The sequence below is a fragment of the Stegostoma tigrinum genome, chromosome 3 (assembly GCF_030684315.1).
Source record: "Stegostoma tigrinum isolate sSteTig4 chromosome 3, sSteTig4.hap1, whole genome shotgun sequence".
NCBI lineage: Eukaryota > Metazoa > Chordata > Chondrichthyes > Orectolobiformes > Stegostomatidae > Stegostoma > Stegostoma tigrinum.
This window is the reverse complement of record NC_081356.1, coordinates 127,623,054-127,637,940: the sequence shown is the minus strand read 5'-3', so window position 1 is coordinate 127,637,940 and position 14,887 is coordinate 127,623,054. Positions and strand designations below refer to the sequence as shown.

The 14,887-nt window shown below is 48.7% G+C and overlaps 1 protein-coding gene across 6 annotated transcripts in view; it reads left to right on the top strand.

The window, feature by feature from the left end:
- Positions 1 to 14,122, top strand: part of palld (palladin, cytoskeletal associated protein) — a 402,860-nt gene extending 388,738 nt beyond the window's left edge. For all 6 annotated transcript variants that reach the window (XM_048528001.2, XM_048528003.2, XM_048528004.2 and 3 more), the window contains 4 exons: positions 4,771 to 4,978; positions 5,992 to 6,157; positions 11,252 to 11,385; positions 13,442 to 14,122. In XM_048528001.2, the coding sequence (XP_048383958.1) occupies positions 4,771 to 4,978; positions 5,992 to 6,157; positions 11,252 to 11,385; positions 13,442 to 13,614 (681 nt within the window). In that variant the 3' untranslated portion in view covers positions 13,615 to 14,122. The remainder of the gene's footprint in view (positions 1 to 4,770; positions 4,979 to 5,991; positions 6,158 to 11,251; positions 11,386 to 13,441) is intronic.
- Positions 14,123 to 14,887: the final 765 nt, after the last annotated feature.

Sequence of the window (14,887 nt, the reverse complement as noted above, 5' to 3'; positions counted from 1 at the left end):
CATGTCACTTGAGCGTAGTGAGTGGCTTTCAGGCTGGATTTATGTCAAATGTGTAGCCAAGTGCAGAGTCCAGATCCAGTATCCAGCTCAAATCAATTTGTCACTGCTCGGGGTTTTCACACAGCATGCCCGATATCTCCACATCTCCTCCAGGTGTGGGTGGTTTCCCACAGAATAATTTAAAATGCTTGTGATTTTGTTTTAAATCACCTTTTATTGCTGAAGAATAGGCAAATTGGACACAGATGTACACACATTTTATAAAGTCAATGAGCTGAACTGGCCAACAGATCCAGCAAATGTTCTTTGCACCATATTGGTTTGACAATGCGACCAATGGAGAGGTAAAAATGTGGTGACCATAACACTAGGTGTACCAACGAAGTGGGCCGTGAGGCGGTGACAGTGGTGAGAGTGGGCCGCGAGGCGGTGACAGTGGTGAGAGTGGGCCGTGAGGCGGTGACGGTGGTGAGAGTGGGCCGTGAGGCGGTGGTGACGGTGAGAGTGGGCCGTGAGATGGTGACGGTGGTGAGAGTGGGCCGTGAGGTGGTGACGGTGGTGAGAGTGGGCCGTGAGGCGGTGACGGTGGTGAGAGTGGGCCGCGAGGCGGTGACGGTGGTGAGAGTGGGCCGTGAGGCGGTGGTGACGGTGAGAGTGGGCTGTGAGGCGGTGAGAGTGGTGAGAGTGGGCCGCGAGGCGGTGACGGTGGTGAGAGTGGGCCGTGAGGCGGTGGTGACGGTGAGAGTGGGCTGTGAGGTGGTGACGGTGGTGAGAGTGGGCCGAGAGGTAGTGACGGTGGTGAGAGTGGGCCGAGAGGAGGTGACGGTGGTGAGAGTGGGCCGCGAGGCGGTGACGGTGGTGAGAGTGGGCCGTGAGGCGGTGGTGACGGTGAGAGTGGGCTGTGAGGCGGTGAGAGTGGGCCGAGAGGTAGTGACGGCGGTGAGAGTGGGCTGTGAGGCGGTGACAGTGGTGAGAGTGGGCCGAGAGGTAGTGACGGTGGTGAGAGTGGGCCGAGAGGCGGTGACGGTGGTGAGAGTGGGCCGAGAGGTAGTGACGGTGGTGAGAGTGGGCCGAGAGGCGGTGACGGTGGTGAGAGTGGGCCGAGAGGTAGTGACGGCGGTGAGAGTGGGCCGAGAGGCGGTGACGGTGGTGAGAGTGGGCCGAGAGGCGGTGACGGTGGTGAGAGTGGGCCGAGAGGTAGTGACGGTGGTGAGAGTGGGCCGAGAGGCGGTGACGGTGGTGAGAGTGGGCCGAGAGGTAGTGACGGTGGTGAGAGTGGGCCGAGAGGCGGTGACGGTGGTGAGAGTGGGCCGAGAGGTAGTGACGGCGGTGAGAGTGGGCCGAGAGGCGGTGACGGTGGTGAGAGTGGGCCGAGAGGCGGTGACGGTGGTGAGAGTGGGCCGAGAGGTAGTGACGGTGGTGAGAGTGGGCCGAGAGGCGGTGACGGTGGTGAGAGTGGGCCGAGAGGTAGTGACGGTGGTGAGAGTGGGCCGAGAGGCGGTGACGGTGGTGAGAGTGGGCCGAGAGGTAGTGACGGCGGTGAGAGTGGGCCGTGAGATGGTGACGGTGGTGAGAGTGGGCCGTGAGATGGTGACGGTGGTGAGAGTGGGCCGAGAGGCGGTGACGGTGGTGAGAGTGGGCCGAGAGGCGGTGACGGTGGTGAGAGTGGGCCGTGAGATGGTGACGGTGGTGAGAGTGGGCCGAGAGGCGGTGACGGTGGTGAGAGTGGGCCGAGAGGTGGTGACAGTGGTGAGAGTGGGCCGCGAGGCGGTGACGGTGGTGAGAGTGGGCCGTGAGGCGGTGGTGACGGTGAGAGTGGGCTGTGAGGTGGTGACGGTGGTGAGAGTGGGCCGAGAGGTAGTGACGGCGGTGAGAGTGGGCCGTGAGATGGTGACGGTGGTGAGAGTGGGCCGAGAGGCGGTGACGGTGGTGAGAGTGGGCCGAGAGGCAGTGACGGTGGTGAGAGTGGGCCGAGAGGCGGTGACGGTGGTGAGAGTGGGCCGAGAGGCGGTGACGGTGGTGAGAGTGGGCCGAGAGGCGGTGACGGTGGTGAGAGTGGGCCGTGAGATGGTGACGGTGGTGAGAGTGGGCCGAGAGGCGGTGACGGTGGTGAGAGTGGGCCGTGAGATGGTGACGGTGGTGAGAGTGGGCCGCGAGGCGGTGACGGTGGTGAGAGTGGGCCGAGAGGCGGTGACGGTGGTGAGAGTGGGCCAAGAGGCGGTGACGGTGGTGAGAGTGGGCCGAGAGGCGGTGACGGTGGTGAGAGTGGGCCTATCGCATGGTGGTGACAGCCTGCTGGGTGTCGTAGCGATTGGAGCTGTGCCTGGGAGGTGGAGGTGGGACTTGGGACGCTGAGATCTGGACATTTTGTTATCTTGTTTACTTTTTGCCTCTGGATTTTGTAACCAGGTGGGCACCAGTGAATGGTGACTTTGTGGACTTTTCACTGTACTTGTGTATTCCTATACTTGGTACCTGTGACAAATATATAAATAAATATAAATAAATCTCACAAATGTATGAGAATCTCATAGGTTCATATTCACAGTCGTGGATGGAATTTCAATTCAATTGCTAATTCTGGATTTGAAATCTAGTCGCAGTCATGCTGTACATGATAACTGTTATTGATTTTTGTTGCAAAAATTGACAGTTCACTAATGCCCGATAGGGAGGGAAGTATGCCATCCTTACCTGGTTTAGAGTCATAGAGGTTTACAGCATGGAATCAGACCATTCGGCCCAATTTATCCATGCCACCCAGTTTTTACAATTTAAACAAGTCCCTTTTGCCTGAGTTTGGTCCATAACCCCTCCATACCAATCCCATCCATGTACCTGTCCAAATGCTTCTTCAATGACAAAATCGTGCTCGCTTCTACCGCTACCGCTGACAGCCCATTCCAGACAGTCATCACCCTCTGTGTGAAAATCATTGCCCCTCTGGACCCTTTTATATCTCTCCCCCCTCGCCTCTAGCTTTCGACTCCCCTACCATGGGGAAAAGCTGTTGGCGATAGCATTATTGTTGATCCCTATCCATCACTTTGTTAGTGTTAGAGAGGAGACTGGTGTGGTCAGGTTAGATTCACCCTGCTCTGTCACACTTTCCACATCATTGTTGATGGTACAGGAGTATCTTGACTAGCACAGTGAGCTCTGGAGCACATGGGTTCAGTACATAGTACATAGAACAAATTGTGGAGCTGGATGAAGGGTCTAGGCCCGAAATGTCAGCTTTTGTGCTCCTAAGATGCTGCTTGGCCTGCTGTGTTCATCCAGTTCCACACTTTATTATCTCAGATTCTCCAGTATCTGCAGTTCCCATTATCTCTCATGGAACATAGAACAGTACCACACAGTACAGGCCCTTCAGCCCATGATATTGTGCCAAACTTTTACCCCACTCCTAAGGTCTATCTAACCTCCACCCCTACCTTATACTACCATCCATATGCCTATCTAATAGCCGCTTAAATGTCCCTAATGAGGGCGACTCCACTACCCTCTCCGGCATTGCATTCCAAGCCCCAACCACTCTCTGAGTAAAAAACCTACCTCTGACATCTCCCCAATATCTACCTCCTTTCACTTTAATACTATGTACCCTCATAAAAGCTACCTCCACCCTAGGAAAAAGTCTCTGGCTGTCTATCTACGTCTCTGATCATTAGTACCTCAATATTATTGCCTCTCTGTTTTTATAATAATTTCATTGATAGGATTCATATTTCACTACCTGGTCAGCATTCATTGTGCATCCCTAGTCACCCAGAGGGGAGTAAAGAGACAACCACATCGCTGTGGGTCTGGAGTCACATCGAGACCAGTAAAGGTTAGCAGGTATCCTTCCCAAAGGGGCTGCAATGATCCAGATAGGCTGTTCCCCAACCCCCACCTTTGGTCATCATTAGATTATTAATTCCAGATATTTTTCTTGAGAACTGAATCCAGATTCAACTCGCTGCCGTAATGAGATTTGAACTCAGAGCATCAGCCTGGATCAATGTCATTATGTCATGGGCTCCCACATTTATAATATCCCATGCCTTTAGCTCTTACTTGGTATTAAATGGAGTGAATTGAGTTGGTTGAAGACTGGGATGTCTATTTCTGGCTGAAGGCAGTTATAAAAATAGATCCTTTAAGATTCTTTGAGGTGAACCATATAATTTTCCCCGCCAGACAGGGTAAAAGGGGCTAATATTAAATAAAAACAGGAAGTGCTGGAGAAACTCAGCAGGTCGGGCACATTTGTGGAGACAGAAAGTGTTCACATCTTCAGTCTGAAGAGCAGCCGTAACAGACTAGGAGTATTTACTCTGTTTCTCTCATCACTCAACACCTGCTGAGTTTCTCCAGCACTCTGTTTTGGTTTAGGATTTCAAGCAACTACAGCATTTTGCTTTAATCAAGGGCTAAACAGTGCCTCCGTTTCATGTCCCATCTAAATCACGGTGCCCCTGGCAGTGCAGCACTCCCTTGGGTAAAGCAATAGCAGAGCCAAACTTCAGTTTTTATTTGTGTGCGTGTTGTTCAAGCCTCTGGTCTGGGAACCCAACTTGAAAACCTTCTGACTCAAGAGATGTGAGTTCTTTCTGTCAGGTCCAGACTGGCCACTGGCTTGCAATGTGCTTGCTCACTGCAGAGGAATGCATCAGTATGGCAGTGAGATCAGTCTGTCGTCTCAACGGGCCAAGCCAGAGGTGCCTGAGGCAAGATCAGTCGAGCTGGAGCTATCGAGGTTTCTCACTGGTGTGTCCCTTACAGGTCAGTGGCCTGCCCACCCCAGACCTCATCTGGCAATTGAATGGGAAGCAGATCCGACCAGACAGCAGCCACAAGATGCTCGTACGTGAGAATGGCGTTCACTCCCTGGTCATTGAGCCAGCTACTGCTAGGGATGCTGGGATATATACATGTGTCGCCACAAACCGAGCTGGACAGAACTCTTTCAGTCTCGAGCTAATTGTTGCAGGTAGAATGTTTACTTCTCTCTGTCCCAACCCTCCCCCCCCCCCCCCACCCCCAAATATCTGGGGAATCCCTGCAGCGTAGAAGTAGGCCATTCAGCCCATTGAGTCTTCACCAACCCCCCAAAGATCATCCCATCTCCAGGCCTACCCTATCCCTGTCACCCTGCATTTCCCACGGCCAATCCATGCATCTTTTGGACTGTAGGAGGAAACCGGAGCAAACCCGCGCAGACGAGGGGAGAATGTGTAAACTCCACGCAGACAGTCACCCGTGGGTGGAATTGAACCAGGGCCCCTGGCGCTGTGAGGCAGCAGGGCTAACCACTGAGCCACCGCACCCATGAGAGACGTGTAGACTAGTACTGAACTCAGTATCTGATATTGCCCTATGACAATGTGAGATGTGGCCAGGTCACTGTGAGGAACAGTGCCCGACCAGACCATAGTTTCCCACATCGGGACTAGGTTCCAACAACGGTGACAATCCAGGCATGTGGGTTGGACACTTTGTGCCCCTGCTGGGTGTGTTTTAGACGTTGGTTGGTTGGGGGGTGGGGGAGAGGTGGGAAGAGAAATAGGGTCAATGTCCAGCTCAATACCTTCCCCCCAAATCCACCCCAATGAGGATGGGGTGGTGCTGAAATTGCCAGCCCATCGACCCTGTATAAATAAATGATTATAGGTCTGGGAGAAGCATGTCCTCTGTTTAGGTGTCGGCATTGGTTGGCTCAGCTGGCCGGACAGCTGGCTTATGATGCCAACAGCACAGGTTGATCCAACCATTGATAGTTCACCTCGGGACATTCCCACCCTGATGGCTTTCCTCAGCGGGAGGAAGTTCTCACCGTCTCCATCCTGCCTTAACTGTAGGGATCTCTAACTCCAGCGACTGGGCTGAGTGTTCTTCCTGAGGGCGATCAGGGAAATGGGCAGCAACTTGGAATTCAGTTTTGTAGAAAATTGAGGGAGTCCCTTGTCTCCAGTCTGCTGATATTCCTGCACTCTCTCGCCGCAGCTAAAGAGATGCTCAGAGCCCCAGTGTTCATCGAGAAGCTGCAGAACACGGGTGTGGCGGAGGGTTACCCAATACGGTTAGAGTGTCGCGTCTCAGGTGTGCCGTATCCGCAGATCTTCTGGAAAAAGGACAATGAGTCCCTCACCCAGAATACAGACAGAGTCAGGTGAGTGAGTTTGAGATTCCGACAGAGCTGGGAGTCATTGTGTTGTGATGTTCACCAACCCTTAAGCAGGTATATAGACCCAAGCGGCATTGAAAGGCACCCTTCGCCCCCATTGGGTCAGTGCTGACTGATCCACACTGATCCCACTTCCCAGCACATACCTCCATCTGTATCCACGACAGCTCCTGCCCTGAGAGCCCCCACACATGATGGAATTCGCAAACTGATTGAAGATACATTAAAAATTGTGGAGATGAGAGCTTAACCCAAAAATGTCAGCTTTTGTTGTTACTTTTGTTTTGGCGTGAACAGGCGAATTTGTGATTTGACTAAGTATTTACCACACATTAAACTGCTGTCCACCACTTTCCATCACAAGACAGGATTTGATTTATAATCCTATGGACTCTGTAGATAGAACAGAGCAGCAGTTCTGCAGGTCTGTACAGCCTCCCAGTTGCCACTAGAGTGTCTCACCTACAAGGTAAAGAAGTCACGTTTTTGTTTAACTGAAAAACTGAAAGCGCTACAGATGCTGGAAGTCAGAAACAAAAACAGAAATTGCTGGAGAAACTCAGCAGGTCTGGCAGCATCTGTGGAGTGAGAAAGCGGAGTTACCATTTCAGGTTGAGAACCAGTCACTGGACCGGAAATGTTAAATCTGCTTTCTCTACACAGAAGCTGCCTGATCTGCTGAGCTTCTCCAGCAATATTGTTTCTATGGCTTACCCGACCCATGTCATTTGATTGATATGTTTGTGATAAACAAAAGGTAGCAGCATTAACTGCTGGTGACTTAGTTCTTATTCACTCTTAAAATAGCAAGCACAGCATCGATTGTCTGCCCCTATTTGCCCTTGAGATGGTGGTGGTGAGCTGCCTTCTTAAACCGCTGCAGTCCACCTGGCCCTGTCGATTCCATGCTGTCTGGGGAAGACAGTTCCAAACGCTCATAACAGCTGTGTACCGGCTCTCTAAAAGGCCCCAGCAAACTGCTCCACAATATTCGGCACTTTGGCTCATCGCTATCTTTCTGCGTGGTATCTGTGAATTCTGTAAACGAATAAATAAAATGGTTCTTGGCTATCCTACTAGTTATCGGGGGTGGGCGGCAATGGGGAGTTGAGGCCACAAACAGATCAGCTATGATCACATGAAGACCTGAGACCATATGAAACAGGAACAAGAGCAGGCCATTCGGCCCCTCGAATCTGCTTCACTATTCAATAGGAACAAAGCTGACCTGAATGACAGAGAGAGCTTGAAGGTCCGAAAGGCCTACTCCTGCTTTTAACTCATATCCTCACATTAAATCCTACGGCAGGATTTGAACTCCTTTGTCTCCACATCAATAGTACGGGCCTTTTGATTATTACTCCAGTCATCGAATCATAAAGTCATGCAGCAATAAGCAGATCCTTTAGTCCAACCTGTCCATTGCCATTCATAATCCCAAACTAAACTAGTCCCACTTCCCTGCTCCTGGCTCATGTACATATCTAAATGTCTTTTAAACAGCATAACTGTACCTGCGCCCACCGTTTCCTCTGGAAGGGTTCCAGTTCCCACACGTGAACCACTGTCTAAGAAAGCTGCCCCTCATGTCTTTTATAAATCTTTTATTCCTCTTTTTTTAAATATATGTCCCCCAGTCCTAAAATTCCCCGCACTAGGGAAAAGACACCTGCAATTTACTTTATCAGTATCCTTCATTATCATAGAATCCCAACAGTGTGGGAACAGGCTGTTCAGCCCAGCAAGTCCACACTGACCCTCTAAAAACATCTCACCCATATCCGTCCCCCACCCTTTCACTGTAATGCTGTATTTTCAACGGCTAATGCACCCAGCCTACACATCCCGGGACACTATGGGCAATTTAGCATGGCCAATCCACCGGACCTGTGCGTAGAACATAGAACAGTACAGGACAGGACAGGCCCTTCAGCCCACGATGTTGTGCCGAACTTTTACCCTAAACCTAAGGTCTAACTAACCTCCACCCCTACCTTATACTACCATCCATATGCCTATCTAATAGCCACTTAAATGCCCCTAATGAGGCTGACTCCACTACCCTTTCCAGCAATGCATTCCACGCCCCTACCATGCTCTGAGTAAAGAACCTACCTCTGATGTCTCCCCATATCTGCCTCCAATCACTTTAAAACAATGCCCCTTCATAATAGTTACCTCCACCCTAGGGAAAAGTCTCTGGCTGTCCACTCAATCTATACCTCTGATCATTTTGTACACTTCTATCAAGTCACCTCTCATCCTTCGTCGTTCTAAAGAGAAAAACCCTTGCTGTCTCATCCTTTCATCATAAGACCTTCCCTCCATTCCAGGCAACATCCTGGTAAATCTCCTCTGCACCTGTTCTAACACTTCCACATCTTTCCTGTAATGAGGCAACCAGAACTGGACACAATACTCCAGATGTGGCCGAACCAGGCTTTTGCATAGCTGGAGCATAAGTTCACAGCTTTGAACTCAATCCCTCTATTAATGAAAGCTAACACACCATACACCTTCTTAACAACACAATCCACCTGGGCAGCAGCTTTCAGGGAACTGTGAACATGAGCCCCAAGATCTCTTTGCTCCTCCATACTGCCAAGGATCTTTCCATTAACCCTTACCTCACACTTGTCACCTCACATCTTTGGACTGTGGGAGGAAACCGGAGCACCCGGAGGAAACCCATGCAGACACAGGGAGAATGTGCAAACTCCACACAGACAGTCGGCCGAGGGTGGAATCAAACCCAGACCCCTGGTGCTGTGAGGGAGCAGTGCCAACCAGTGAGCCACCCTCATGATTTTATAAACCTCTATAAAGGTCACCTGTCAAACTCCTACGCTCCAGGAAAAAATGTCCCAGCCTATCCAGTCTTTCACTATAACTCAAATCCTCCAATCTCAGCAACGTCTTGGTGAATTTTTTCCAAACCCACTCCAGCTTAACAACACCCTTCCTATAACAGGGAGACCAGAACTGCACACAGTACTCCAGAAGAGCCCTCACAAGTGTTTTACAACCTCTACATGACTTCCCAACTCCTACACTGAGTGGTCTGAGCAATGAAGGCAAGCGTGTTTCTGAACCACCCTATCGTGGAACTAGAATGCCCTAAACTAGTACACACCCTTTTAGTTAATTTGTGGGTTATAGGGGGATGGGAGTGGAGACGGGTCTGGGTGGGATGCTTCAAAGGGCGGTGTGGACCTGTTGGGCCGAAGGGCCTGTTTCCACACTGTAGGGAACCTAATCTAATCTAATCTAAAACTGAATCAAAATATAATCTGCAGGAGGTAATTTCTTTTCTGGGTGATGGATCATTGCGTTTTTTTTGATCCTTGCAGAGATGACAGTTCAAAGACTTGAGATCATTTGTGGTGAAACTGCAGCTCGTCACATTAAGTAGAAATTAATCTTTCCTCTAGAGAACAATGGCTCCTTCTTCTGCGCTGACAAGAGACAGTTTTGTCTTAACTTTAAAAAAGTTCCCAGCCTATTACCTGATAAATTGAATGGCTAGGTTCGTGCCTTCTGTCAACAGTCAAATTCCACTAATTCCAACTCACTGCTCAACTGTAAGCCTTGACTACAACAGCCCTTCATCGGATGAGAAGGGAATAGGTGCAGGATTAATCAAACCCTTCAATTTTGAAGCTGCGGCCATTGAAAGATAAAGCTGATAGCAAAGGCTTTTCTTAAACCAAAATGAGTATGTGGGTGTGAATAATATTAAAACATAATTAAAGCATATTAAAACATAGCCTATTTGTCTCAAAGATAGTAAGCACTGCCCTTTCTGAAGAAGGATCCCAGCCCAAAACGTCAACTTTCCTGCTCTTCTGATGCTGCCTGGCCTGCTGTGTTCCTCCAGCTCCACACTGTGTTATCCCTGACTCCAACATCAGCAGTTCCTATTATTTCTGAGCCATTTTCTGAATAACCCATTTTTCTACTTTGTTCTGTGCCTTCTGATGCACATGCTATCATTATCAATAATAACTTTCAACGTGGACCTTCCACTGTTCACTGCATCACCAATTTTGACATCCTCTGCAAACCTGCTAACTATTCCTAATAAAAACCGGAAGAACTGCGGATGCTGTAAATCAGGAACAAAAACAGAAGTTGCTGGAAAAGCTCAGCAGGCCTGGCAGCATCTGTGGAGGAGAAAACAGAGTTAACGTTTCGGGTCTGGTGACTCTTCCTCAGAACAGTTTCTTTTCCATATCACGTTAAATTTGTGACCCATCATCCTTTGTTAGGCTGAGAGCTGACGTCTTGGATGGAGTTTTGGATGGGTTAATTTCTTTCATTCACTTGTGGGGTGTGTGTATCACTGGCTGGCCAGCATTTGTTGCTGAAGTTTCCACTGATTATAAGACAGTCAATGATAAACTCAGTAAAAGGTAGCTCATTATAAATTTCTTTACCCAAACAGTGCTAAGAATATGGAAACTGCTACCATAAGGTGTCAAATTAAGACAGAAATTAGGATAATAGTTTGCTGATGAAACGTTAGAACTGTCCAAAAAAGCAGGAAAGCAGACTCCATGAATATTTTTAAGGAAGAGGTGGATAACTTCTTGTTAAATGAGGGAGTGAATCACTGCAGGGATTGGTGAGACAGTAGCGTGATCATATCAGACATGATTCTATTGAATGTTGGACCATGCCTGAGGGGCCGAATAGCCCCTCTCCTGTCCCTAATTTGAAACATAGATGCATGTAAGGGAAAGTCTAATGAGTACACGCAGAAGAAAGGGTTGAAAGTAAATGATGTTAGTACCAGCTGAAGAGGGGCAATGGGAAGATTTGTCAGTGCACAATAACAGGTTGTAAGAGGTAGGATCATAAGTTGATCATTCATCCCATCGGGTCTGCTCCACCATTCAATGAGATCACGGCTGATTTGATAATCCTCAATTCCACTTTCCTGCCTTTTCCCCTAATGATTAGAAACCTGCCCACAGGCATTGTCAAATAGGCTTTAAGTTCAATGTAAAAACCATCAAGTGATTCCTTGCCAAAGTTTCATTCTGTTTGAGTAACCTGCATCTGCCTTTAATTTCTCAGCATGTATCATGATAACAAGGGTTACATCTGCCTGCTCATTCAGCCAACCACAAAGGAGGATGCTGCGTGGTACACTGTTTCAGCGAAAAACGAAGCTGGAATCATATCCTGTACAGCCAAGCTGGATATTTACTGTAAGTCCAACTCTTCATTTCGAAAACTCGTTTGCTTTTTCTCCCTCACTCTTTCATGGGAATTGGGTTTCCATGGAGATATCAGCATTTGTTGCCCATCCCTAACTGCCTTTCAACTGAGGGATTTGCTGGGACACTTCAGAGGGTAATGAAGGTTCAGCCACATTGCATTGGGTCTGGAGTCACGTGTAGGTCAGATCAGGTCAGGGACAGTCGATTTTATTCCTTAAAGGAGTGAGTGAAACAAATAGGTACTGAACAAGAGATAATGGGAACTGCAGATGCTGGAGAATCCAAGATAATAAAGTGTGGAGCTGGATGAACACAGCAGGCCAAGCAGCATCTCAGGAGCTGCTTGGCCTGCTGTGTTCATCCAGCTCCACACTTTATTATCCAGGTATTGAACAATCTTTGCTGTCAGGTTCTTCTTCACTGTGACTGAAGCTAGTATTAAATTCCACACTTAGTAGCTGAGTTTAAACTCCAACCTGTCTCTAGGGCAGGGTTTCAGCCCATAAGTATTAGCCTGAGTCTGTAAAATTTCCAGCCCACAGCTATTACCACTACACCATCATTGCTGTCTGAAAGCATACCCTTTCCAATCATTTGAGACGGGAAGAGATGAAAAAAGAACTTGCGTTCACAGGAGAGACGGAGCCTCGTTTTAGTGTCTCAGTTGAAAGACCGCATTCCCAACACTGTTGCACGCGATTAGTACTGCATTGGAGTGATGATGCTAAATTTGTGCTGCATGTTCTGAACCCACGACCTTCTGGATTTATATAGCACCTGTCACATCCTCAGGCTGTCCCAAAGCACTATTACAACCAATGAGATAGAAAGGTGTAGAAAGATGAATGCTGGAGAGACCTGATCGGAAAGCCTGAAGGTGAGCTTAAGATGAGGGCCAGAGGATCTGCTCCTTATTTATCACGTATTCAAATGTCTGAACATGCCTCAGAGACATTAAATACTTCTGACGTGTGGTGACAGTTATGGACGTAATGTCATTTCTGCAGAAATGATGGTCAAGCCTTCATCAAAAGCACCAAGTTTCCTCTCAGCTCAATAATGCTTTACAATTCAGGGAGAAGCTCAGTATGACTGTCGTGGTGATGCTACAGAACGTTGCAGAGTCACGGAGCCAAAGTCCCGTGAACCTGACTTCAAATCCCATCACCACCAACACCGCAGCTGCTGGGATTTCATATCAATTAAGTAATCGAGGATTGACAGCTAAATGGTGACCGTAAAACTAATACCTATCTAGTTCACCAGGGAGGAAATCTGCCATCCCTACTTGTGACTCCAGACCCACAGCAATGTGCGTGACTCCAAAATGCCTCAGTCCAACAGACAATTACTGATGGGTCATCCACATCCAAGGAAAGAGCAAAGGTCAAATACTATTCCAGCCAATGGTCTAAACTGATAGAACTCACTCTTCAAAATATAGGAAGGCCAGGTAACTAGTCAGCTGGTTCGCAATGCAGAGAGATGCTGTTGGTGTGGGGTTCGAATGCTGTAATGACAGAGGTCAGCCTTTGGAAAAATGGCAACATGTCCCCTCAGGAAGGAAACGTTAGGCGATGCTCTAGTGGTGTTATCACCGCACTGTTAATCCAGAGACCCAGATAACATTCTGGGGATCCAAGTTTGAATCCCACCATGGCAGATGGTGGAATTTGAATTCAATAAAAATGTGGAAATAAGAACCTAGTGATGACCGTGAACTGATTGTCCAAAAAAGCCACCTGGTTCACTAACGTTCTTTTGGGAAGGAAACTGCCATCTTTCCCTGGTCTGGCCTAGATGTGACTCCAGACCCAAAGCAATGTGGTTGACTCTGAACTGCCCTCTGGGCAACTAGGGATGGGTGATAAATGCTGGTGGCCAGCAATGCCCTCATTCTGTTAACGAATACAGGATGAATAAAGGATTTACAGAGCACCTCTCATAGCCTCAAGCAGTCCCAGGGCACTCAGTGGAAGACTGGGAGAGACATATTTTTGTTTATTTTCTGACATCCTTCTTTTCCTTTATTTTTAACCTGCAGCCCCTCAGTGGCACCAGACTCCCAGCTCCAAACCAAAGAAGGTGCGGCCTTCCACCAGCCGCTACGCAGCGCTCACCGACCAAGGGCTCGATATTAAGTCGGCATTCTTGCCTGAGGCGAACCCCATCCACCTTGGCCCTCAGTCTGACCTCGTGGAGAGCGACGACCTGTAGCTACACTCTCAGAGGGAGAGAGAGCAAGGCGAAGGTTTCAGGCAGAAGGGGGAGAAAATGGCCTCACATCGGAAGGGAGTACATCCAGACCATCAGGCCAAAAAGTCCATACACACTGAAAGCCTATCCATTTATATATATACCACATACTTTTTGTTAATGTGCATCAATACAAGAACCTTAAGCATGAGATAAGGTGAAGAGATTTTGAACTGCAATCGGGATGAAGCCATTGGTAGACAAGTGAGAGTTGGGATAGAATTGGATTCTGACACATGCACATATTCTGATATCCATGTTGTCACATTGCATGGTTGGATTATAAAGTAGGTATTCTGCTACACAGTGGCTACCATTTATTATAAACCGTAATATACACATTGTTAAAGAATATATATCCTGGAAAACCAGCGTCACCTAAGTGCCTGGGCTAAAGCTGTATTATTCAGGCTGCCTCCAGACTTGAGCATGATGTATTCTGTTTGTGATGACTCTCTGTGGGAGGGGAGGGAAGGGACGGGTTTTTTTTGGGGGGGGGGAGCGGTGTGGGGTTGGTCGGGCCGACAGTGTTGGGTATTTGTTTGGAAGTGGGTGACAGCGACAGACAAGATGCGTGGCCATGTGCGCCTCTGAAAGTTGCGTTGCTTTCTGGAAGTCCAGATTTTGCCATGAGGCAGGGGATGGTCAGGTGAAGAAATCTGTTCAGGCTGTTTGCATGGTTTTTGCCAGACAGCGGTGCGTGGCTGCACTATCTCTGACAGAGCCTTAGCGGTCTCCTTCCCATTTTTGTCTTAATTTGAGCTGCTAAAGGCACAGATCGTGCTGACAATTTTGCTGAGGCTCCTGTAAAGCAAAAAAATTAATCCAGTTGGCCACCAGTATAGTACTTCCGCCAAATAGAATCGAGCCAAGTGTGATGTTGACCAGCCTGGCATGGTGTACAGAGGCTGAGGGATGGTAGGAATAGACGAGCCGTTGTGGGGTCCCTGTGTATACAGTTGGAATTGTCTAGCTGACGCCTCCTTGTGGGTCAGACCCAGATGCAAGAGCAGACGGAGGCCTTAGGTGTGTGTGTGTGTGTGTGTGTGTGTGTGTGTGTGTGTGTGTGTGTGTGTGTGTGTGTGTGTGTGTGTGTATTTGTGTGTGTGTATGTGTGTCTTTGAGCGTATGAGTGTGTCTTTGTGTGTGTGTGCGTTTGTGCACGCGTGTGTGTGTGTGTGTGTGTGTGCGCGCGCGCGCACATGTGTAAGAGAGAGAGAGGTGTGTGTTTGTG